The sequence below is a fragment of the Empidonax traillii genome, unplaced genomic scaffold (genome assembly GCF_003031625.1).
Source record: "Empidonax traillii isolate 1590-97213 ecotype Southwest subspecies unplaced genomic scaffold, ASM303162v1 scaffold106:size2091409, whole genome shotgun sequence".
NCBI lineage: Eukaryota > Metazoa > Chordata > Aves > Passeriformes > Tyrannidae > Empidonax > Empidonax traillii.
In genome coordinates this window covers 1,207,893-1,232,391 of record NW_020955299.1, presented here as the reverse complement: position 1 = coordinate 1,232,391, position 24,499 = coordinate 1,207,893, and the positions used below count along the sequence as shown (strand labels likewise).

The 24,499-nt window shown below is 48.3% G+C and overlaps 3 protein-coding genes across 3 annotated transcripts in view; 1 reads left to right on the top strand and 2 right to left on the bottom strand.

Moving 5' to 3' along the window:
• The window catches only part of PEX14 (peroxisomal biogenesis factor 14), a 68,637-nt gene extending 51,176 nt beyond the window's left edge, over nucleotides 1-17,461 (bottom strand). The window contains exons 1-2 of the mRNA XM_027882511.1: nucleotides 17,406-17,461; nucleotides 12,401-12,448 (exon numbers count right to left, since the gene is read on the bottom strand). Of these exons, the coding sequence (XP_027738312.1) occupies nucleotides 12,401-12,448; nucleotides 17,406-17,441 (84 nt within the window). The 5' untranslated portion in view covers nucleotides 17,442-17,461. The remainder of the gene's footprint in view (nucleotides 1-12,400; nucleotides 12,449-17,405) is intronic.
• A 149-nt stretch (nucleotides 17,462-17,610) lies between these two features.
• DFFA (DNA fragmentation factor subunit alpha) lies at nucleotides 17,611-21,156 on the top strand. Its single transcript, XM_027882512.1, has 6 exons — nucleotides 17,611-17,778; nucleotides 18,234-18,395; nucleotides 18,511-18,641; nucleotides 18,977-19,166; nucleotides 19,486-19,640; nucleotides 20,246-21,156. Exons 1-6 carry the CDS (start codon nucleotides 17,682-17,684, stop codon nucleotides 20,447-20,449), a joined length of 939 nt encoding a protein of 312 aa, XP_027738313.1. The 5' UTR covers nucleotides 17,611-17,681; the 3' UTR covers nucleotides 20,450-21,156.
• Nucleotides 21,157-22,156: 1,000 nt separating this feature from the next.
• On the bottom strand, nucleotides 22,157-24,205 carry LOC114056890 (centromere protein S-like). The gene is made up of 5 exons (XM_027882514.1): nucleotides 24,104-24,205; nucleotides 23,869-23,992; nucleotides 23,395-23,428; nucleotides 23,028-23,094; nucleotides 22,157-22,585 (listed from the first exon to the last, which is right to left on the bottom strand). The coding sequence occupies exons 1-5, from the start codon at nucleotides 24,200-24,202 to the stop codon at nucleotides 22,430-22,432; spliced, it is 480 nt and encodes a 159-aa protein (XP_027738315.1). The 5' UTR covers nucleotides 24,203-24,205; the 3' UTR covers nucleotides 22,157-22,429.
• Between the last annotated feature and the right edge of the window lie 294 nt (nucleotides 24,206-24,499).

Below are 24,499 nucleotides of genomic sequence, written 5' to 3'. Positions count from 1 at the left end.
TGGCCTCAGCCCCTCTGCCTCCAGCAGCTGTGCCCCACAGTGCTGCAGGCTCCTGGGAGCTGGGATGATGCTGGAGATAACGACCCAGCATCGATAATGCAACCAATGCAGCAGTCAGCACTAATTATCCCAAACTACTATAGGGCAAGGCCTGTGTCTCTTGAAACATCTGCCTCTCAATCTTCTGGTCTTTAATAAAATCACCCTCCCAGCCATTGGGCGTAACTGGAATTGTACATACCCATGTGCATGCAAAAACAGAAATGCATTAGGAGAGATCCAGGTCCTCATTAAAAAATGGAATAAATAAGAATTCACCAAGGAATTCTGCCAGAGTCTGATTTCCAGATCTGGTTCTGCTGCATTCTTGCCCACAGCCTGCAGAGCTCTGGGTGCCTCCCTATCCTTCTCCAGCTGCACCATCCTCTTCAAATTCAGACTTCTTGCACCTATAATTACTAGGTGCCCTGTGCCAGGCTCCTTTAATTAACCAACCCAACTCTTCTCCCTTTGGGATCAGACTAAGCTCTTTTTTATTAGTTCCATCATTAGCTCCATCAGTATCTGGGCCTAAGCAGGATACCTTACACCACTCCACGAGTGGGGCTGTAGGGTGCAAATGACCTCCAAAGCACCTGCCTGCAGGAGGGGCGAGGAAAGCAAGGCTGAGCACCGAGGAGAAGTGGCATGAGGGGTGGAAACACCACCTTTCAAATTTAATTACATCAGCAAAAAACAACACAGCTCAAAATCCTCCGGAAAATGCCTTGTGTGAGGGGACCTTCGTGTTCCCCTTCGGTGCTGCTCCAGTGGTGAAGATGGTTCAGTCCAAAGAAGGACAAAACCAGAACAAACCCCTTTACGGGTCATTACACCAGAGCCAACCTCGTGATTTTCAGGGCTCCAAGAAGGAGCCAAGCATTCCTGGAGAGCACTATTTCCCCAAGCCTCCCTCTCTCCTACTGACAGTCTTACCAATTTCCATTCTCTGAAGCTGTTCCACCCCATTTCTACACAACCTGCAGCCCACAGGCAGAAAACAAAGGTCCAACTGCCCCCGGCCCACAAGATATTCCACATGTACGTCTTCATGCACATGGTGGGGAGAGGAGGGGAGATGGGAAGCAGAAGAGCTGGGTAATGTCCTGGGATTTCTCAGCCCAGGCGGTCACTCCAGTCACACAGCCCGACTTCCCCCGAGAGTTTTCTCAAGGAGAAAGCAGCCATCGATCCTGGGACACACAACTTCCAGCACCGTTCCTTATCTCGGAGCAGCTTCTGCCACGAATTCCTGAATGCGCTTTAATGTTTAAATTATTAAATGCATTAATGTATTTACATTATTCAAGTCTTATGTGCATTTTTCTAAGATAATTTATGTATAAGAGCTTGAATGTCCATGACTGTTAATGTCTACAACCCTTCCTGTTCATTATTGATTCTGGAAGGGAAAAAAAAAGGCAGTGTTTTAATGCCTTATTTTTAATGTATTAAGAGTCTGAATAAGTGCATTCTCTTTTTTCTTTTGTAATTTCATAATTTAAGTAGTGCATTTATTAAACTGACACAGTATGAATTGTGGTGAAGTCTGGCACAGGTCCACGCTGCCAACGCAGCCCAACCGACCATCACGCTGCTCTGCAAATCAAGCAAAAGCTCAGCTCCTCGTACTCCAGCTTCCACTCCCCACCCAAAATCAGAAGGGACACAGACTACAAAGTCCTCTTCAAACACGTTTTCTTTGCTATTTTTACGTGGTTTTTCCCTGGCATCCCCATTTTAAGTCGCTGAACATTTTTTTTTTTTGATGCTATTGATGAGCTGTTTGAACGCAAACCTGATTTTTCAATGAGCTCTGACACACACACTCCAGTTTAAAAATGTCTATGGGACCTTTTAAGCCCTGCTCTTTAAAAGCTCTTCAAAAACCTAAACCAAATATAATTTTGTTGTCCCTACACCACAGTTGTTGCATCATAAATCCAAAAATTTGCTCCCAGCTTAATGTCCACAGGCAAATTACACAGAGAAACCAGGTCAGCTCCACTGCTGAACCACAGTCCCTTCCAGAGCAGAATGCAGAGCCATTCAGCAATAGCTGCCCATCCTGCAAGGCACTTTGGGACACCAGTGCTACAACAGGCAACAGAAACTGCAAAAAAACCCCAAAATCAGCTCCCACACAACAGAGCTACCTCTGCTCACTCCACCCACACTCAGACGGTGTGTACGGACATGCACTTTATATACGCATTATGTGTAAATGCCTTAGATGTTTATAGCCAAAAATACCACTTCCCAAGTCCAGTTTCAACGGCCAGACAAATCCACCTCCAGCCCAGCCTGCACAGAGCAACAGTGACACCCGATGGCTTCCAGCTTAACCCTGGGACACGATTCCCCGGGAGAAGGATCCAGGGGCTCCGCTCCCTCCGCCGGTGCGGTGGCCCCGACTCCAATCACATATCAGAGCAACTCATCAAGGAGCTGAGCTGCATAGAGATAAAACTTGCTGTACGTAGGCACTGCATGTAATTAAGAGTGTGCATAAGTTTCACAGTGCATTCTGCATAATTACAGCCCTGCCTGGCACCGCTGCCAGTGCGAGCATGAACACACACGCACACACATAATGTATGCACAATATTGTGCATATGGACTTGGGAAAAGGCAGGGAACGGGGAAAGTTGCTGGCTGTTGTTTTAAGAGCTGACTCTGCCATTTCTAAGGTTAAGTTTGTGTTTTTTTGCTACTCATTACCATTCTTTAACTGTTACAATTTATATCAGCATATAATGTTAAATAATTACAGGGAGCGGAGCTCACTCTAGCGAGGATATAAATGCGCTGTGGGATTCTACAGATTTAAACAAATAACACTCACAGCAGGGGGTGAGCAGATGAATTAGCATTAATATCCTGCCTGGGAGATCCCAGTGCAGTGTTATGGCTTAAATACAGATCTTTTCTGTAACAGTCAATATGACAGCTACCAGCAATGCAGCCCGGCACATCCAGCAGTCAATATAGAGCTGCAGCTGAAAGAACGCCCTCGTAACAATCCATACAGCAGCCAGTTAAAATAAATAACTTCCCTTTAACAGTCTATATCGCAGCCAACTGCATTAAAACCTTCCCTTTTAAGGTCTATACAATAGTCAGCTAAATGGAAAAATTGGCATCCTTCTTGGCAGCTCCAGAGGGAAGTCAGGCACCGAGCGGGCGAGAGGCTGAGCTCTCCTCTCGTCTCCTGGGGGAGAGGAGGGTCCCTCCACACCGTGCTGGGGAATCCTGCTCTGCTCTGCCACAGCAAGGACAACTTCAGCCTCCAAAGCCATCACTTCACTGGCTTTCACAAGCGATTCCATTCACTTTTAAAAAAATTAAGATCAAAACCTATTTCTTTCCCGACTGGGGTAAGGGATCAGGCAGAGCACAGCTGTCCAGCAGTGCCCAGCACACAGATCCATGTTTCCTCAGAGCAGAGGCAATGTGTTTCCAGCACTTTCACCACCAGAGAGATGCCCCATCTCAGGCTAAAGGCAGAAAACCCGGACTTGAACCCTCTGCTTTAAATCAGTAGCTGCTCCTTCACTCTCTAACAAGAAGCAACAGGCTGAGGTGGGCTGGGAATCCGCCTGCCTTGGACCAGAGCAGCCACTTCATTGTGCAACAGCAATTGCAACAGAGCAGAATGTAAATCACCACAGAAATGGTTACAAAGCACCCAAATTCTGAGAAATGAACCCGAGGAAAATCCATGACCATGAATTCAGTCACCAGGGCCCTACCTACACTTTTCCACCTCGGGTCCAGTCCTGTTCCCACGTAGGCAGATTTTATGCTGGTGCCCCTCTGTTCTGCTGGGAGGGGGGGGGCTGTAAATTCTCACTGAGAATTAACTGACCTGCGAAACAAACCTGTAGAACTTCTACAAATTACAACAACACTTCTGGAGGCAAATTAGAAAGTAAAACACACACAAAAAAATTCTCATAAAGCACTTAATACTGAGCTTAGAGTTTACAAACTGCTGTACAAGCAGTAATAAATCTCTAGAAAATTAAATGTGTAGAAATTTTCATATTTTCCATACTGCTACGGGATTTTATTGATAGGGAATTCTGCCATTAAAATAATACACTTGCCAACTTCTTATAAAAGGAAGGAGATAGATGACAATTTTGTTAGAAATTGAAATGATAAAGCGGGAATGGCATTTATTCTTTAAAACTCCACAAATTAAAAACATCTGCCTGCTTTCTTTTTAAGAAACCTGTCCCTTTGGGTACATATTAAAAAACATAAACACAAACCAGGGGCCTACAATCCCACCAGATGTTTGGCACCTGGAGCCTTTTCAAGTAATTGATCGAGAAAATGAATATTTTTTCAGGTAGCAGGAAAAAATTCTCTCTAAAATCTTTCGCACTGTCCATGTTTTAATTTATTTTACCTCAGATTCTAAGGGAAGGCTGCAGCTACAAACACATTCCAGCTTACAGCCTCCCAAATTAAAAATAAATACACACCACCCCTGCTCCAGAAGTCACGGTTTGAAGCTTTGAGCGTTATTTTGCAAAATGACAGTTATTAAAAACAACAAACATGCATCACTGTGAGTCATCTGGTTTCCAACTTCTGAGTCAAAAGGGGCTGATTCCACACAAACTGAAACCTGGCTCTGTCGCATGTTTAACGATTGGTATCTCTGCACCACAGCTTCAGAACAGGATGTGGAGGGAGAGAATGAAGAGGAGATGGGAGAAAGGGGAGGGGAGAGGAAGGGAAAAAAACCCACTTTTTACTGGTCCCAGTGTCACTGCAAATAAAGACCACGTCAAGATTTAAACCATAATAATGGAAAGGCTACAAGGTCCCTGCTATAATGTTTCCTCTGATATTCCCTTTCATAAATGCTCTCTTTATGCTGCATGCTTTGCAATAATACATGTAATGTTTGTGAAGCAGCCCCGCTGGGGAGCCTGCAGCATATGAAGCCTCACAGAACACACATTAGGAGCCAGGCAGTTCATTTACCAGTTCCCCAACTTCAGCTCTCCCATCTTCTTCAGGAGAATGCAGCAAAGCTGAGAAGACAAGTCACCTAAAGCAACCTCCAAATCTGTTTGGCCGGGGACAGATCTGGGTGTCCCAACACATGGACAAACAACCGCCTCTTCCTCCAGTGCAACACCTTTGTGGGTGACACCAACAGCCTCTTCCCAGATCCTTCAGGCACAAGCAAGGACCCTGAACTCGTTTACAGGGATCAGGGATCCAGGGCATCCCGAGCTGCCTCCTGGCAGGGACAGGGAAGAACCCTTTCACTCCAGGGAGCTCAGCCCTGCCTTCCCAACAAGGAGTGGCCTTCAGCAGCCCGGGGCACCTGCACAGCTGGCAGGGGGAGCACAGGGAACACCAGCACCTCCCTGACAATTCACACTGGAACCCCACGAGCTGTCAGTTCCCAAGTGACCTGACACCACTGCCCTGAGGTCTACTGGGTGCTTGGCAGCTGAGCACTGGACTGGAAAGCCAGTCCATCTCTGGGGAATTGTGGCAACATGATGTTGAAAAGGGAGGGTTTCAAAAATCCAGGGGCAGGGGGGGCAGGGGCAGGCTCGTCTCAGCCCTGCCTGTGATTCTCAATCACTGCACAGAAAGTATTTATATCCTGTTGGCAGCATGTGCAACCAATGCGACTCCCCGTGTCAGAGCTGTCAATTATGGGCTTGACTTATGAGGAAAGATTAAATGAGCTAAATATGTAGAGCTTGGCTGAGAGACCGGGATGGGGGTGGGGGGAAGGAGAAATGATGTGATAACTGTCTGCAAACATCTGAAGGGTGCAGATGCTTAAGGAGGAAAGGAATCACTTAGGGTGGCACACAAAACAAACAGGAGAGGGAAGCTGGAAGGAACACTCGGGAGATTCTCACTGTCTGGCAGGGAAGCTCCATTCCAGCCAGAGGTGCTCTGCTGTGGGACTGTATCCCAAGGAAAACCATCACTCAGGCCACTCAGCCGCTTGACAAAACACCAGAACATTGACAGCAGAGGAAAACCCTGCTCTGACCAGGAGATGAAAGAGATAATGTAAAGAAGTGAGGCATACTGGGAGAGTGGCTGATGATGGGAAGCTCTCCCTTGCTCCTCTCCAGCTGTAAAATCATTTCACTACAAAGCCATGCCTATCTGCATTGTCACTTTTCCAGAAAGGCGACTGTCAGGCAGCAGTGGCGTGTTCTGGGATCCCAGCTGGGGAGAGCACATGGTCTGTACAAAGGCAATTCTGCCTCTTGTGCCCCTGCTCCCTCACTTTGTAAAGGCATGAACACATCTGAGGCACAACAAGGATGCCACAGGCACTGCAAATGTTTTCCTTTGGCGTGATCTCCCAGGTAAAAAGCAGGAGGAAGCCAAGAAGCGAAGGAAAGTGATCCCAGGTAGGCAGTTCTAATCCTGTAAGGATCACAAGCTGTCAGGAATGGCGGTAACAATGACACAGGCAGCACCTGGGCAGGAGGAGTCCAATTGCTCAGTGGTATTAAAAGAATTAACAATCTCTAGCAGCATTTTTCAGAGCAGGAATTTAATAACGTGGAGTCAAGAGGTACTCCAAAGAACAAGTTCCTGCATAAAGTTATTTCAAGAAGCTAAAAAAGGCGTCAGGCACTCCTGGGAAGTTCTTCAGCTGGTCCCTCCTCTCCCCAGGCTGAGAGAACTGTGGGCAATTGCTGCCCTCTACAAGCTGCTCTGCACATAGCACAGCTCCCACTCGTGGAGCTGGAACGGTGCCTTTATCCCACCCTGATCCTGTAACCGATTTTTTTCGAGGGGAAAATACCAAGTATTCAGCATTTCCTAACTGTGTGCCAGCGTGTTTCTCCAGTGCCTCAAAGCACTGCAACTTTCCATTTTACCCCTCAGTGAGAGATGTGGAATCTCTGGGAAATCAAACCATTCCTGACATCAAAGAGGATTCTGACCCAACTCCCTGTCCTTGAATTTCCTTGTGTGTTTTGTAAAGAACAACTTACAGGACTTCAACCATTTTAAAGCAAAGTGTTCTGACCAGAAATGTTGGTTTGGAATTGCTTTCAGAGCTCTTTTCTGCACAAATGCACAGAAAAGATGATAAACTACTAACTCACCCCTCCTGTCAGTGACACAGGACTGTCCCTGCCCTGGTTGTGCCACCTCACTCACTGCTCTGAAGTGTCATTTAACCTGTCATTTAACCAGAACATTTTGTCCAGGCTATCTGCTTTGGCCTACTGTAGGTTTCTGGCTCTCATGAATTAACATATAATGCTACAGCACAAGTTATATCCCACACTATTACAGTCCACCCTCTTTTAAAATTGGGATTTAAAGGAATTCCAAACAAACTTTCCCACTGACCTCAAATGGGCAATTTAACTTGGCATGACAGTGTTTCTTTAACTGTGCTCAGTAAGTAAATTTGCATCTGTGCACTTTGCACATATTAATATATTTGTCTAAATCAACGGAGTAAAGGGAATTGACGGATTAAGTGAGTGCACTTTGCATGAGCGACAGAAGAAGTCAATGAACACCCAGAAGAAAGAGAGAAAAACGGACAAAAAACCAATAATCTCGAACTTCTCAGAAGGTCAAACACAAAGAGAGCCCTGCTCAGTAAATCCCAGAGCTCCCTGCAGCAAACCAAGGGAGGCCGTGCCAGGCACTCCCACACCTCTGGCTCCCTGCTCGTGGCCCAAGAAACCCAAATCCTGCACTGCAATTGCCCTGCACGGCCTGAGGGAGTTATTGCCCAGCCCTGGGAAGCCCCAGCAGCACATCCAGGACCTCACCAAACCGAGAGCAGCATCGACATCACCCGCGAGGGTCCTGCTGGCCTGGAGGTCACCGAGCTCGTGGTCTCTCCTCCTCTCCTGCTGACAGTAAATTATCCTGACTAATGTTTCACTGGGGGCTGTAAGTTAGTTGCCTACTGGCTGTCTGGAAATCCCCTCTGGATAGATTTACTTTTCGAGAATCGTTCGGTGCAGCCACCACTGCGAACGAACCCGCCGTGGAGGATGGAAAATTTGTACAGTAAACAGGTATAAATCTTGTCTCCAACAATAAAGGGTGGGGAAAAAGGAAAGCAGAAGTGTGATGGGGAGCGTCCCTCCAGCACACTTTAGCCCCTCACATCATTTCTGGAAACAGAAGTTCTTCAAAAAAAAAAAAAAAAAAAAAATTATTTTTACAAATCTGTTCTAGAACCTCTGACCTTCAAAACAAAGGATAAGGATATTACAGGGTATTCCTTGAGTAAGAATGTGTTCTGAAAACAAAGTAGGAGTTTTTCAGTGGAAATACCATTCCTGCCTTCATTTCAAACAACAATTTCAGGCAAAGAAAAGCTTAAAAAAAAAAATTTCATGTACCTTGTTTTCTGTAGGGTTTGATAAGGCTGAAAGAGCATCCCCTACTTCAGAAGAAGGGCATGGATTCTCAATTTGCCCAAAGAATTTTGTCATAAAAAGCAGATTCGGAGCACTCTTAACTACCATGAGCCCTGAGAAGGTCCCAAACCTTATGGCACAGCTCTGTAGCCTCTCCTCGTTCCCACTCACAGATTTCAGTTCCCATTGTTAAAGACAACGGTATTGTTGTGTTGGGCTCCATCAGCTTCTATTTACACCAGTAAAAACTAGTGAAAATCTCAATTGCAAAGCTCCTGCCTCGGAAACCTAAAGGAACTTCTCTGTACTCACAGTCTATTTGAGAGGAAGCTTAACAGGACAGACAAGGTGAAAAATGAGACAACAGAACAGAAAGGATCTAATAATTCTCCTGTCTGTCACTCAGAGCAGGGTACCTTACTGATGTTCCAACAAAAAGGGGTGTTAAAAGTATTCTGGCCATTGTCATGACCCTTAAATATTTGAAAATCGGTTTAACAAGGGGTGGGGAAAAGCCACAAGGGCTGCAGCACATTCCAACAAACTCTACACTAATTGTTAGAGAGGCAGCAGTAATTCTTGCTACCTTGTACCCTTCAACAGCCTGTAAAAAGGGGAATAAAATGTCCATGTTTCAGAGCTAACTGCTCTCATCTGCAGCAAGAAACAGAAAGAGCACATGCTAGGAAAAAAAAAAAAAAAAAAAGAAGTTACATTATCCTACAAAAGAAAATACCCCGCTCCTCATATCAAGACCCAGGGATTTTGCAACTTAACGAGCAACTAAGAGAGTTTTACATTTACAACCAGTACTGTTATGTTTACAAGTAGTGCTTCTTCCAGCAAGAAAATGTTTTGTGTCAGGGAAAAAAAACACCCCAAACAAACAAGCAGCATGTGGAAAGGCCTGTGTTTCCTGGGGTTCTCCCTGTGACCCAGGCTCCTGTTGGAAGCTCTCACAGGTACAACCCCCAGAGCTGCAATTTCGGCTGCAGCAGCTTCAGCAAACGTGTTCAAGCTCTTGAAAACACCTCAAAAGCAGCACAGGGTGGTTAGAAAGCTACAAGACTCTGCTAGGGAGGGACAAAACAAGCTAAAAAGATTACTTTATTACACTAAGGAGAGATGTTAGAAACGCGGGGGAAACAAGGGAAACTGAGATTCCAAAAGAAAAGGGGATCCTCTTAAGGGTTTACCCTCACTTAAAGGGGTGTTGTCTCCTGTAGTTGCATCCTGTGCACATGCCAGGACCTTGCTCTGAGTGGCTGTAAAGAGACAAACCTATTCCAATTCCACAAGTGTTCAGAGGTGGCTGCTGGGAGCAGCGGGGATGATCAGCCGGCCTCAAGGAGAAGCTGATCCCGCGCTGACGGTGACAAAGGTGGCTGTAAACAGCAGCAGAGCGAGATGCTGACACTCCGGGAACACAAGGTTACACTTCCCACCCTGGAGCTACACGGCAGATTTTAATGGGCCAAGACGGACAGGCGGGAAATGAGTGTCGGCTCTGCCGCAGGAATTACAGCCCTGCCCAGCCCCCTCCGGCTCATCCCCCACTGCCGGGGCTCCCACACCCTGACCTCGCACCGGGATGTTCTTCAGCTGGCACAGCTTCCTGGGAGGACACCGCATAACTCAGGGGATTAATGGCAGGGACGTGGAGTCCCTTATCGCCTGCTGGTGGCTCAAAATATCGGAAGTGGGCGGGATAAAAGCGGTTGGGGATGTGACCTGAGCTTGTGGGGCTGTCTCCTGAAGGGCCTATAACAAGGAATCCTGGGAGACCCAAACGCAGGACACGGTGTGACGTGTCAGACTGTCTGCTGCAGGACCCTGCAGAGTGCTGAAATCCTGGTGCAAACCACCAGAATCACAGCTTGTCCCGGATTCCTGCTGGGAGCAGTCCAGAGCAGGCAACAGTCAGTGCCCCCAAGCACAGAGCAGAGGTGTTTAGCACCTCGCAGGACACAGGGTCCACTGGAATCAGAAACACAAGACAAACCCAGCTTTAACCGATAACAACATCTGCTGATACAATGCAAGGTGGTTTAACCCTGCTGCTTTCTCGCCCTTGTGTGCTGGTATGTTCCAAACAGCCCTGTCACAATCAAGTCAAAAAAGACAAGGAGCTGCAGAGCAGAATTTGGCCATGACACTCTTTTCTCCCTCCTCTGGAGTCTCCAACTGCCTCCCACCCAACCTGAAGGCCAGAATGATACCCCCGAGGATTGATACACCATGTAGATTCCCCACACAGCCCCCTTGGCTGGATCCCTGCCCCAGTTCTGCTTCGGGCCTTCCACAAACACTTTTCTGACAGGGCACCCTGTGCCTGCAGGTGTGTTTCAGGGCCCAAGGTGTCCTGTGTGTGTGGAGGGCACTGTGCCCAATCCTCCCTGTGGGGAACCCTCGGCAGGGTGATAGAAGTCGGGTCATCTGGCTCACAGGGCTGCACTGTTTATTTCATAAGGCGTGCAGAGAGGAGCAGCTGGAAGCAATAATGACTCCTAAACAGATGTGACAAAGACTATGAGAGTTTGTTATTATTATTAAAAAAAAAAAAAATTAATGAAAAAATAAAGAGGAAACCTCAGCCTTTCAAAGGGCTCTAATTAGCTGATGTGTAAGACTCACCATGGTGAGAGTAAAGTTTATGTTGGAGTTCTTTGAGTGCACAAATAATTTTATGTAGTAGGAATATCCACCCAAGCAGAAAGATACACAAGTGCTTTGTGCTTCCTCTGAGCAATTCTCCAGTCACATACACAGTAAGAAATTAATGAAGTCAAAGGTAATAGTAGAACCTGCCTTGAGAAAGAACAAACTGTTGACCAGCACAGGCTGTGATGATTTGCTGCCTGCTGTGACCTTCCTGAGGGAGGATGGGGGGATAACCAAACCCCCCAAAAGCAAACCACCAAATCCATCACAAGGCACACAGTGTCAGTAACAACTCCAGGTAATCCCACAGACAGATATCCATGCAGTTAAGGGATGGCACAGTGATACCAGACAGAGAGACTGTCACTGCAGAGCTTCACAGAATCCACAAACAGCCCTTGCATTTTACTGACCCTTCCCAGTCCACAACCTTTGCTCACATCTTTCTCCTTTAAAAACCATCTCCTGGGGTCCCCAGGTAAAAATTCTTTGATGTGGCCAGTGCCACGAGTGTTCTCAGCGCTCTCCCTGCAAGCCCCTTGTATTCACTGTGATCAACAAATGAAAGCCAGAGAAGAAACTCAGACATTTATAAATTTAGGACAATAACATTGGCTAAGAATTTTGGCAAGGTTTTTGACCGAGTTCTAGATGGCTAAAGAGGAAGGAAAGAAAGGAAAAACAAGGTTGTAAAAAACAATCTACTGCAGCTCCAGGACTAGTGGCCCACTTCCCACTCTGTGTCACCATAAAAGAGCAACCAAAACAGGGTTCTCTTAGTTATCATCATACACAAAAAATCCCAGAGCCCTTTCCAAAATGCTTCTGGAGTAAAAACATTGGATCACATGCACTGCCAGCTGACAAACACTTCTAAGCTCACTCTGAGTGCCTCTGAATATAAAGACAGCGTGAATGAGGTCTCTGAGCAGCAGAGGGGTTTTTATTAGACAATAGCACCAAGAATTCAGTTTAAATTATGCTGCCCAGGGATTTCTTCAAATTCTTTCCTAAATAAGCACTGAACAGGAGCACACACTGCACTCACTCAGGACAGGCAGTCTGTGCTCAGGGCCAGCACGGTGGCCCAGCTGAGCCGTGTCTAACCCAGGAGATGGGAGGGGATGGCTTTGGGTCAGAACTCACACAACAGCAGGGCCACCTACAGCACTTCACACCTTTCCACAAAGCACCAGCTCCTCAGGAAAGCAACACAACGGATGAAAAATGATGCAGCAAACAGAACAACCCCTGTGTGTTATGTTATCAACAAGAATGTTGCCTCTTGAGGGACTCACCAGCGGCTCCCGAGACGCGGCGTTTTCCGTGGCAGGGCAGGAGCCAGCCTGGAACACAAACACAGCAGTGAGCTCACATTGCCACCCCATGGACACCCTCAGAAACGCTGCCTGGTTGTTAAGGAGACACCCTTGTCTCTGCTACCAGCAGCAGTTCTGCGAAGGACTTAAGACTGAAGAGGTCAGAAGCATAAAAAAAAAAAAATTTAATTCCAGCAGACCCCATTTAAAACAAGAGAACTCACAGAACCTGCAGAACTCATTTGAGGGAACAGCAGTGAGAGCCAGGGAGACTCCTGAGAGATGGCATGAAAGCAGTGGCCACCCAAACCCAAATTCTGAAACACTTCTCCCATCTCCATGATCCACTAATGCACCCTTTGTTTTCTGCACTATTGTTTGAAAGATTTCAAAGCAACCACGATTTAACCAAACCTCACAAACTGTCACAGTACCAGGACCATCCCTCTTTCCCACACACAGTTAAGAGATGCAGTTTTAGGGCAGATGCTGAACACTTTACCTTGCCCACCAGGACAAGTGGTGAACTGCAGGAAAGAGAAACCATTTGCTCACAGCAGGACAGGCAGCCAAACACTGCACTAGACTTGAGCCACAGGTGTGCACTCAATGGTGCAAAAACGCACTTTGATTAGTAATGACAACAAGTTTTGAGGCTCAGTTAGAGAAAAGGCAACCCATTTAAGGTCCTTAAGGGACCTTTTGTCCTCTGGTTCTATTCATCACTTTTATTCAATATTCCAAACCTTCAAAGTATTTCAAATTTGGGGTTCTTTCCCATCTACAAAATACAGGGGGGGAAAAAAAAAAAAAGAAAAAAAAAGTATAAAACCAAGTTTTTACCACAAGAGGGTGCCAGAAACTCAAATATCCTGCAACTCCTCTGCTCCCAGACGAGGATCACCACCAGGGCCCAGCCAGACCTCACTGCCGGGCAGGGATTCCCTGGGATCACTTGACACAACCCCTGCAAATATCAGCTTCAACACCACCCTGCAGTCACACACTGGGAGCAAGGAAAGGGCACTTCTCCCTGTCACTGACTTCACATGCACAAAACATCTGCTTTCAAATCTGTTTCAGCTGGATGGAAGAGAAATAATGATCAGCCTCAAGATCCATCCACTCCTCCAAAAATATGGAAAATGTGGGAATCAGCACAAGAATATGGCTTGGATGATTTATTAATAAGGTAACTGAACCTGTTGAGGTTGTGGATAAACTTATTTGGTGTGTGTGCTGTGTTTTATTCCTTCAGCCAAATCCCAGGACTAACACGGGTACCTTGTTAATGATCAATACTCCAAAATATTGGGGCCTGATTCACAGCACAGTCAGAGGAATGATTCTCCTCAAATTCAGGGAGCACGGGGTCAGAACTGCTTAGAGAAAAAGAGCAGCACAGACAAAATTTGTCTTGAACAATTCAGAAAAGTAGCTATAACTGTTCACTACTTCCATGGAACTGTTCCATCAAACCACTTTTATTAAGTGCTGAGTTTTCTAAGAATCTACGTGTTGTGCTCTTCTGTACAGCAAAGGCAACAATGAAAGAGAGAAAGAAACCACCACTGAATTCATATCCTCAGAAAATCCCCACAGCATCCTCAGTGCCAGAGCTCCTGTGCCCTGCCCCAAGGGGCTGCACCAGTGTTTACGTCACTCCAGACAAAACTTGGCCAAACTGGGAAATTCCCCCAAGCAGGACAAGGCAGGGAAGATGTCATCCTTCCCAGCCTGTGTTTAATGAAAACAAGGGACATCCCAGTCCAGACACCATTTACCTGCACCAGGAAAACCATCCTTTCAGGCACAGAATCCAGAGGCTGAACAGCCAAGAGCTACAGGCAGGTGGGGAGGAAAATTCACCTGTACACTGACTAACAACGCACATGGGGAATTAAAGTCTCTGGAGCAACAAATCAGCTATTTCCAACACCTTTGAAATTTGCTTTAACTACTTCCTCACACAGAGAAAACACCCAGCTACATGGAAGACTCAACCCAAAGGGAGTATAATGAAGCTTTAGAAAGAAAACAAGATGAGAACTTGACCAAGAAATCAGTTATTCCGTTCACAGGCTGCACCATCATCCTGCTGCTATAAAGAACAGTAACAGAGAGATAGGATCTTTTCTTCTGCTTGTTTTACTAAAAGGCCCAAGGAAGATGATTTCTAAACAAAACAAAGTATTTTAAAATCCCTGGTAGAAACGTTTATTGCCTTTAGAAGATAATTCTATCTCCGTAAATGATTTCATTTGAGCTGCAACGCTCCCCCCCCCTCCCCACAGTGCTTGAGGCAATATATTAATTCATGAGAATGAGAAAATTAAACTAAGTAAAACAGATAATAAGCCATAAGACATCTGACACTCCCTTTCCAGCATCTAAACTAACTCGATTTGTAATAGGAAACATGATGGGACCCGAACATAAACAAGTTAAGCGAGGCAGTGCCACCACTCACAGCCTCACGCTGAAAGCCTGGCAATAAATAAACAAACATCACCCGTGGCAGAAAGCAAATATTTTATTAGATTCTCTAAACGTTTAGTGTGCAATGGGGACAACTTTCCACAGGCCTTGATAACAGTGTCAGAGCTGCAAGGGTTGTGTAAGAGGAGCGCTGTTTACACACTGTGAGACTCACAGAGAGATTTTCATTGGTTTGTCCGATTCCAAAATTGTCCCCTTGAGAACTCACCTCCTGTGCTATGTATGGTTCAGTCACACCCCCTTCTTCCTGCCAGAGCTACAAGATTCCCTCAAATCCCACCCAAGCCCACAGAGTCTGAGAGCACTGAGCATTCCTGGAGCTGTGGATGAGGGATGTGCAGCAGTGGGAGATGGTGATGGTGCCATCTGTGCTCAGCAGGCACCTCAGAGCAGCCCCCCTGCCCCTCCCAGGCACAGGGGAGGGAGGGGAGCTCCTGCAGGAGCAGAGCTGCTCCTGGGGCTGTGTGTGCAGGGACACTGTCAGTGTGTGACCCTGCAGCTCAACTCCAGGGGTGCCCCCCAGGCCTGAGGGAGGGCAGAGCCAGAGCTGCCCTTGGAACAAACTCTGCCACTGGTGAGGTCAGGCCAGGAGCCAAAGGCAGTGCAAGGAACTTGCTGTTGCCTGAGAATCCAGCACTCCTGCAGGAACTGGGCAGTTATCCAGTTAACTGACCCTCTCCACCCGGGGTGCCTCCAGATCCCCTCCCTCCTCCTCAGCCCGGGAATGGGCTCTCTGTGGTGCACAGGTCTCTCTTCTCCTCATCCCAAATTCTCCCTGACTCACAGAGCAGCACAGGCATTACCTCCACCTTGCTCTGTACAGCCCATGCCCGAAAAACTCTCCACGTTACACAACAGGTGGGAGTTACCATTCCCACTTTCCACTGTGGACACAGTTCCAGGGGGTTGGAGCTGGCTGATCTTTAAGGTCCTTTCTGACCCAAACCATTCCACGATCCTTCATGGCCTTAACTTTAGAACCCAGGGGGTTCTCTGGCTACATTTCTGAGGCCCATTAAAAGGCAAGACTTTTCCAACTGCAAACACCAAGCCTTCTCTTGAGCTGCAGCAACACCACATAGATGTCTGCTAAAGAAGAGTGCAATATGAGAACACAACATCTGAGCTCAGGAGAAACCCAGTGCTTCTCAGGCAACCACATCTGCCAGTCAACCACATTTCTTCCTCAGCAAGTGCCAACCCTGCAGACTGCCCAGGTATCTGCAGGTTTCCTCGCTCTGAAAGCGTTCCCTGGAAGTGTGAGGGACGGACTGGAATGTCTGCACCTCACTCTGGGACTGCTGAAAGCAGCTGGGTGGTGCAAAGCTGCCCAGCCTCCTGGGAGTTTGGTAACAGGGCCTTTCACAACCCAGACCTGTGCTGCTTACCCAAGAGCATGGATTTTATGGAATTTTGTTTCCATTTCAGTTTAGCTCAACAGTGATCCCCACAAACTCGGCTCCCTCAGTCCATAATGAAAGGGTCAGCAGAGAGGTTCATGGTGAATTGGCCAAATCTGGGCAGAGATTGCACATGAAAGTGTGCAGACTTTGCTATATTTTATCCCCAATTTCTCAAACAGCCAGACCAGACCTTTTCCCTCCCTCCTGGGGAACCAAAAGGACTTTCCCCAATTTCCCTAGCACCACTTCTCAGGACTCTGTCTGGGACATGGGGGAGGTGAGAGAGCTCCAGGAGGTCAATGAATTTGAGGAGGGTTGAGTTTGCAGCGGAATACAAGTGATCCTGGATCATCAGCAGCACAGTGAGAGTGACAGGAGCCTACACTGTGCACTCCTACATCAAACCCATCCCATGGAATCCAGGCTGGAAGAGACTTTTTACAATATATACTAAACACAACTACATCGCACTTCCCTTCTCTCGGGCTGCCCCATTCATTTCATGCCCCAGTTTAAAAAACACCTTAAGCTTTTTAGTGTTCTGTGAGCACTCAAACCACTCTCTTCGGCCCTCCCCGTTCAGTGCCTGCCAGCACATCTGACACCAGTTTCTTACGGCACATCTATCGCTGCTTTGCCCTTTCACGCTCCGGGATCCCCCTCCCTCCCCTTCAGGTCAAGGCACGGGCAGTATTTTGTCTGACTCCTCACAGAACCCCAGAACATTCCGGCTTGGAAGGGGCTCCCAAGGAGTCCAACCCTCCGCCCTGCACAGGGCTCCACCTCATTTCGTAACCCACCTAGCACACCGCGTCCTTTCTCCCTGGCTATGTTTGCATTCATTTCTCCCTTTATCCAACCGCTTTATGACTTTCACACTCACAGCCCCTCAATGGCACCGCGCCTGTGCCCAGGGCCCGGCCTGCTCCAGCCAGCCCCGCACAGCCCCCGCTCGCAGAGGGCAGGGATCCCCGGTGCAGCAGGGCCCCCGCGGTGCCTGGAGGGTGTGTCCGGAGCCCCTCAGAGCCCTCCCGGGTCCCCCAGACCCCCCAGCCCGGCCCGTCCCCTCGGACCCCCCTCACCTGCCCCGGCTGCTCCGCTCGCTCCGCCGCCGCCATCTTCCCAGGCGTGCCCAATCCACCCCCGAGCGCGGGATGCAGCGCCCTCCCCTCCCCTCCCGCAGGCGCGGCGAGCCGAGCGCCGGCTCATCGCTGCGCCCCGCGGAGCGCCCACGGGTGACGGGAGCACCCACGGGTGACGGGAGCGGCGGGGAGCAGCCGGGACACGCGGGCCGTGTCGCTGCCCTTCCCGGCAGGAGCGCCTTCCCTGCCCGCAGGGGCATCGCCCGGCGCCGGGCGATGGCGGCGCGGCTGAAGCGCTGCGTGGTGCGGCGGCGGGACGGGCCGGAGCAGCACGGCGTGGGCGCGTCCTGCCTGCGGGAGCTGCGGGACAAGGGTGAGCCCGGCGGGAGCCCCGGGGATCCCGGACCCTCCCGCGGTGCCAGGCTGAGCCCCCGGGGCTCCTGGGGGATGCGGAGGGAGGTGGGAAAACACTGGGTTGTTTTCCCACTCAGGCCAATGTTGTAATTGGCTGCCCGGGGAGGCGGTGGAGTCACCATCGCTGGGGTGTTCGGGAGGTGTCTGGATCTGGCGCTGGGTGATGGTTTAGGGGTTACAGTGGCAGTGCTGGGAGATCCTAAAGGTCTCTTCCAACCTTGAGGATTCCGTGATTCTGTGATTCTAATATTAATTTCTGGAGGGGAGCCTGTGCTAAAGAAGAGCTGTAAGGAGACAGGTCTGGGCTCCAGCCTCAGTCACTGAGAGTTGCCTGTGCCTTGTGCCGGGGGGTAATTAAAGGGCACTGCTGGGTCACTTTTGTAATTTAATTAAGTTTTTTTTTCTGTTGTGCAGCTTGTGGTGTTCTGGCCATTGACAAGGCCAAGGAGCCCATCACCTTGGTGCTGGCAGAAGATGGGACCATTGTGGATGATGAGGATTACTTCCTGTGTTTGCCAGCTAACACCAAGTTTGTGGCACTGGCCAAGGATGAGAAATGGTCAGGCAAAAGCTTAGGTAGGCTGTGGGTGAGGGAGCACGGGAGGGGAGGGTGTCTGGAATACACCTGGTGACATTAGGCTGCCTCGGGTGGGTCAGGAGTGGCCCAGGGAGCTGATGACTCTTGTGTCAGACAGTGGAACATCCTGGCTCTCGGAGGCTGTGGATGAAGTGGACAGTGCTGCGGAGAAGTGGAAGCAGCTGGCCAGGCAGCTGAAGGGTGACCTGTCCAATATCATCCTGATGTCTGAGGAAGACCTCCAGGTACAGTGGGGAAACCCCCAATCCCTGGCTCTGCCCATCATCCATTCATCTCAGTAGAGAACAGAACCAGTAAACAAGATCTCAGCTTAATTCATCTGCTGCTGTGTGGCTGTTGGTGCCAGGTCACATCTCTGGGGTAGGGGAAACACTCCAGTGTCTGAGGAGGGTGCCCTTAACCCCTGACTGTCCCTGGAGGCCTTTTGGCTTCTGGTGAAGAACAGTGGCTTCACAAGGAACCTTGTGGGCCATGCTGGGTTTCAGGAGGGCTGGTCCCTGCTGTTGGTACTGCATTCAGTGCCATGGCATGAGCTGCTCAGCACTGGCATTGTTTTCAGGTGCTGATCGATGTGCCCCCTTCAGACCTGGCAGCAGAACTGGCCCAGAGTGAAACCAAGGCGCGGGTGCTGCAGGACACCCTGCAGCAGGTGCTGGACAGAAGAGAAGAGGAGCGTCAGTCCAGGCAGCTCCTGGAGCTCTACCTGGAGGCCCTGAAAACTGAGGACAGTGTCTTAAGCAAAGTAGCAGGTAGGGAGCACGGGGATGCTGCAGAAGGAGCTTCCCAGAGATGCCTGAAATAGCTGGTGGAATAAATAAGGTGAAGGACTGGAGTGAGTCTTTTGCTCAGCAGCTCTTAGTGGGGTTGATGCAAGAGCTGGTGTAGTGCATATGGTGTGAGAATTCTCTGACCTGGTGAGAGAATTCTCACAATGCCTGAAAGCAGAACACTTGGAGAAAAGCTTAAATCACGTAGGCATTATGGATTTCTTAAGATTTCTTAATCTCACAACCATCAAAGCAGTGCAGGCCACTTGTCAGGGACTGTACTGACTCTGCTCCCTTTCAGAACCTCAGGCTGCACCAAGGAAGGAGATGGATGTGGTTGACACAGGTACCAGCAGCACAGGCACTCCAGCCACAACAGCCCTCAGTGAGCAGATCCTGGCTGCTCTGAGGGAGAAACCTGCTCCAGAGCTCTGCTTGGACAGCCAGGACCTAGAGGTGGGTGAGAATGACACAGCCACATCCAAGAAAACCTCTCCCTCTGGAGAGAGAGGCTGTAGGGGAAGCTGTGCCTCTACCCCCTGCTTGCAGCCCCTCTGTGTCAGCCAGCTGACACTGTTTCACATACTCCAAAAAAGCCACAAAATAATCTGGGGTTTGGTCTCTGACAGATCACAGTCAGCTGTCTTACCAGCAGGGTGAGTTTTTGTATGCAGATGCATCTAACTATATACTATATTCTTTTATACATCCCAAATCAACAATTCATTATTATTGAAAACTACAAATAAAATCCACAGCTGGGAAAGCCCAGCTAAACTGTAACCATCATAAACAGGTATCCTTTTCAAACTGTTGCTTTTCCCTGCTGTAGAAACTAAGTTTCTGTTCCTTTGAACATCTGAACAGAGCTTCAAGCTCTGAGTGCTGGCAGAACACTGGAGATCCAGTAGCCCATGGAATAGGTGATGAAATCTGGGAATATCTTCAGTTCCAAAGTGTCAGTGCTAAACAGGTGCCTCGTTCCTGCTGCTGTTCATGTGGGCAGAGGGTGAGGGGTGGGGGAGTCGGTGGAAAAGACTTAGAAATCTGCTTTCCTACAGCTGGTGCTGAAGGAGGACAGAGCAGCCCTGGCCTCGGCTCTGGGATGGGACAAGCAGAAGGCTGCAGCTCTGCAGGCAGCCTGTGAGCAGGAGCTGTCCAAGCGCCTCCAGCAGGTGCAGGCCCTGCATTCCCTGAGGAGCACGTCCAAGGGCAAGAAAACCCTGCCCTGGGGGGACTGGCCCAGCTCAAAACGCAAAAAATAACCCTGCACTGCTGCTGGCAGCTCAGCCCTGCTCCTGCCTTAGAATCCACCCCAGCAAACACACGTCCTGCCAGCCAGAGCGTGCTGGGCATCCTGCGCTCTGGCCATGGGCAGGGGAAATCTGGACATTGTCCCGAGGCTTACACTCCTGGGGTGATTCAAATCACGTGTGACCAAAGGGATTTTGACTTTTTGCAGAATGCTGGAACAATGGTATTGCTAAACACAGCATGTAAGGGTTCAGCTCTGCAAGCCTAGTTGGGAGCCAGAAGCTTCCATCTGCTACTGGTGGCTGCAGCTCCTGAGGCCCCGGGCACTTTGCTTGCCTTGTCCCCTCTCCCTTTTCAGTGGAAGATCCCTGGGAGACACTTTGGGACATAGTTGTGAACAGGGCAGAGGGTTTAACCAGCTGCTGCCTGGCTTTAGGCTCCAGGAACTTGAGTTCTCACACTGATTTCATCAGTTAAAGGAAATTCAAAGTCCTTTCACTTCAGTGCTTTCTCTTGGGTGCTGTGTAAGAACTAACTCGTAAAACACAGCAAAGGTGGAAATAATTGCTTTGTAGGGCTGTGTGACAGAAGACTTGCATTTGGCCTGCTGTGTTATTCTCCTAAATCATTAGTGTAGCATCATGATGCTTTTGTACTAACTGGCTTATTTTTCAATTTGTTAAAGCCTTTTTTTCTAATATCAATAAAAGCTTTTTATCTCACTGTTGGGCTAGTTGTGATATTTCCACCAGCTGCTGTAATTAATGTGCTGAATTCTTCTAAAAGAAATCTCATCCCTGAAAGTGGAACTGTCTGGAATGGAGGAAAGGGAGGGCATGGAAGAGCCATTGTGTAAAATGAGATGGGGATTCATGACATTCCCCTGTTCTGCACTGCAGCACTTGATTTTATTTGATCAATGCTGGATGGTTACAGCCTACAAAAGGCATGGGATCTTCCCTATCACTCCTGCTTAAACAGCTCAAACACAGAGCAGGGCTACACCTAGAACGTCTCAAGTTCAATCAGAAATATTCTATCATCTGGTACTTTCCTTATCTTGGGAGAGTGTTTAATCTAAAAGTCTAACTAAAATGAGAAGCTGATGACTTTAATCTTGGTTTGGAGGAGCTGGCCTAAGCTGTATCCTGCAGGAAGGAATAAGTGACTTCAGGGAAGAGTCTGTCTCATGAATCAAAGGCTGAGCAAGAGAAACAGTGTTCAAGTCTTTCCTCTCTTGCTGCATATTTTGGACTATCCTTGGCAAGCTAATTCTTGCTGGATCAAGTTGGCCCACACAGCCTTCTCATTTCACTTGGCTATTTCTAATTACTTACATCTTTAAATCTGCTTCTTTTGAATCAAATTATTTTTGGATTCTTTTTGACAGCTCTTTTTTACAGCACTCGTTAGAGGCTCTGCCAGCCTGGCAGAGGGCAATGGGGATCTGTGCCACAGTGCCACCTGAAAATGGGAATAACTGACAGCAAAGATTATACCCCAGCACTGTCACAGGTGGGAAATGGCACAAAACATCTTTAAATTGTCAAGGCAACAAGTAAGAGACCTGGCTGTTAAAACGAAACCAGAATATTCAGTATGCCTGAGCAAAAGTATCCAGACTGGAAGCAAGGAGGAAGTCAAACAGTTACTGGAGAAACTGAGTAGCAGCATGGAAGGTGTTGCACATACCGAGTTTTTACAGTTCAGTGAGAATGTTCTGCTTTAAACTCTTTATTTAAAGGCTTTTAATTTTAGTAGCAGATACCTTTTGTGAGCAATTAAGGCATCTTGGGCATAAGCTTTACTGAATTCTGACAGAACTTGCATTTCTGGAACAATAAAAATCTAACTCATCGTGTTCACCTAAAAACCTAAAGATTCATTACTGGTGTTAACCTGCAAGAGGAATCTTACATAGGAATCTTACTAATTCTGGTTTCTCTAGGATACTAAGAGAAGCTGACCTGAGGCATTACTTGAAAGGTAGATCATGACATGTTGGAGTCTTCATTTTCAGTCATAGCTGCTTCTTTTTCCCCTGGAGTTCTCTCTCCCTTGGCTGCACTGGACTTCTTTTTCTTCTTCTCCTTTTGCTCCATGTTATTCAATGCAAGCTCATCGCTCTTCTGGGTGATGTATTTTAGCTGAGAACAATAAACTCATCAGTCCTCTACTCAAGAATTTCATTTATTCACAAGAAATTAGAGAGAAACGTTGAAGAGAAAGTAATAGGGCAAATTCTTAATAGAAGAAAGATGACAGACTCTAAAAAAACCCATTTACTCTGCCTTCTCAGGCAAGTTCGTGTTGCATATTTCAAATCACATATGAAAGGAAAAAATCTCCTCACATGAAATTAAAATCAGTATTGGAAGCTTCCTTTTTCATGGTTCCATGTACAGGTATGTCATAACATTAGTGAGTTTAATCCACTGAACTTTACATGGACCAGCCCAAGAGGGAATGCAATGATTCCATGACCCCTGTGGTAATGTGGCAACAGTTGCTTCATCATCTATAACCTTCATTCAAATGCTCTGAACTGGTTTAAGAATGTTGTGAGACAGAAAATACAGTGAATCTCACCAAAGAGCTGCTCCTTCTAGCCAAAAGCTTCACATCCTCTGTGTTGATTGTGCTTCGTTTTGCATGCCTGCATAAAATAAAAACACCCCTTAACATGCTTACCAACACTGTCACCCCCAAACCATCCACTACTGCTGTGTCTCACTGCCTTTGACAATTATATACACTCGTTAATCTAAACAATGACTTGTGCCCCACAAATGGGCTTCCAAGATCAGGAAGCACCTGCAGGGAATATCTATTTCCTAACTTCACAGCCACTATTTAAGCAGACAACAGAACACTTAAAAACTGTGAATTACGTGTTTTAAAGATTATCTGGGAGCTAACACGAAAGAAGAAAGCTTTTGTAACAGCTAGTGCCTACCTCGCAAACATTTCAAGGTCTCTTGCAAAGGTTTCTGGAGAAAACACAAAGATGACGCATATTTTAAAATGCTGAGTGGGAAGAGATACATAATACACAACAGCTGTTACAAAGGTATGAAGTGCAAGTTATCCAAGTCAGTTATGAGACGTGACCACAGCTGGTTATTGGGTGCCACTCTTGCACAGGCACAGTATTTCCACAGGCACTTGGATGCTTTTTTCAGGTCTGAAAAGTAGAAACGCTATTTCTTGTACTGTTAAATGCACAAAGCAGGGGAACGCCCCAGTGACACCTAGTTCGATGCCATTATTTTTAAGCCCCGTGTCTCCAGCAGTGGCTCCCGAACCCAGGAGGTGTAACCCAAGGAACCCAGGTAGCATCAGGTAACCCAGGTAAGCCCAGGTAAGGTAAGCCCAGGTAACCCACGTATCACCAGGTAACCCATGTAACCCCAGGTAACGCAGACTGTACCGCACTGTCGGAAGGTGATCTCTGAGATGGCCGCGATGCTCTGTTTGCTGAACTGCACGTCCTTGTCCTCCCCCACCTCCTGGCACAGGCACCCCACCGTGTAGTGAACCGCCGCCTTCAGCCTCTGCAGGGACCAAGGCGGGGGCAGGCACTGACACAGCGGCTCTGCTCTCGGCCACCCCAGCCGGCTGCGGGCGGTGGCTCAGGGCCCCGAGCCCGGCGTGCCACCCGGTACCTGTGTGAGCAGCAGCCGCTCCTCTCCGCCCGCCGCCGCCATCATCGCCCCCTCAGAGTTTCCCGCGCAGCGCGGGGGGCGGGGCCGCGCAGCCGCCATGTCGGACCCGCCCCGGGGCCGCTGTGAGGGGAGCCGCGAGCCCGCCGATCTCCGGCACCCGCCACGCTCGTTTATCTCACGGAAATCCCAAATGTTACTGCGTGGCCTGCCGAAAAGCCGGCTGAAAGGGAAGGTCGTGTTTCGCCGCACAGAGATGTTCGATTATAAGTAGCTGCCTTGGCAGAAATAAATGGAGAAAAAAAAATTTGCTACAGAAATCGGCGAGCAGCACCAAATTTAACGCTTGAGAGGGAAGATTTAACGCTTCTGAGGGACGAACGAAAGGTTCAGACATCC

Coding starts and splice junctions, on each gene's coding strand:
- DFFA (XM_027882512.1), top strand. CDS start 17,682: ATGGCGGCGCGGCTGAAGCGCTGCGTGGTGCGGCGGCGGGACGGGCCG. Junction 17,779..18,233: donor GCGGGAGCTGCGGGACAAGG/GTGAGCCCGGCG, acceptor TCTGTTGTGCAG/CTTGTGGTGTTCTGGCCATT. Junction 18,396..18,510: donor ATGGTCAGGCAAAAGCTTAG/GTAGGCTGTGGG, acceptor CTCTTGTGTCAG/ACAGTGGAACATCCTGGCTC.
- LOC114056890 (XM_027882514.1), bottom strand. CDS start 24,202: ATGGCGGCTGCGCGGCCCCGCCCCCCGCGCTGCGCGGGAAACTCTGAG. Junction 23,993..24,103: donor AGCGGCTGCTGCTCACACAG/GTACCGGGTGGC, acceptor TGGTCCCTGCAG/AGGCTGAAGGCGGCGGTTCA. Junction 23,095..23,394: donor GACCTTGAAATGTTTGCGAG/GTAGGCACTAGC, acceptor TATTTTATGCAG/GCATGCAAAACGAAGCACAA.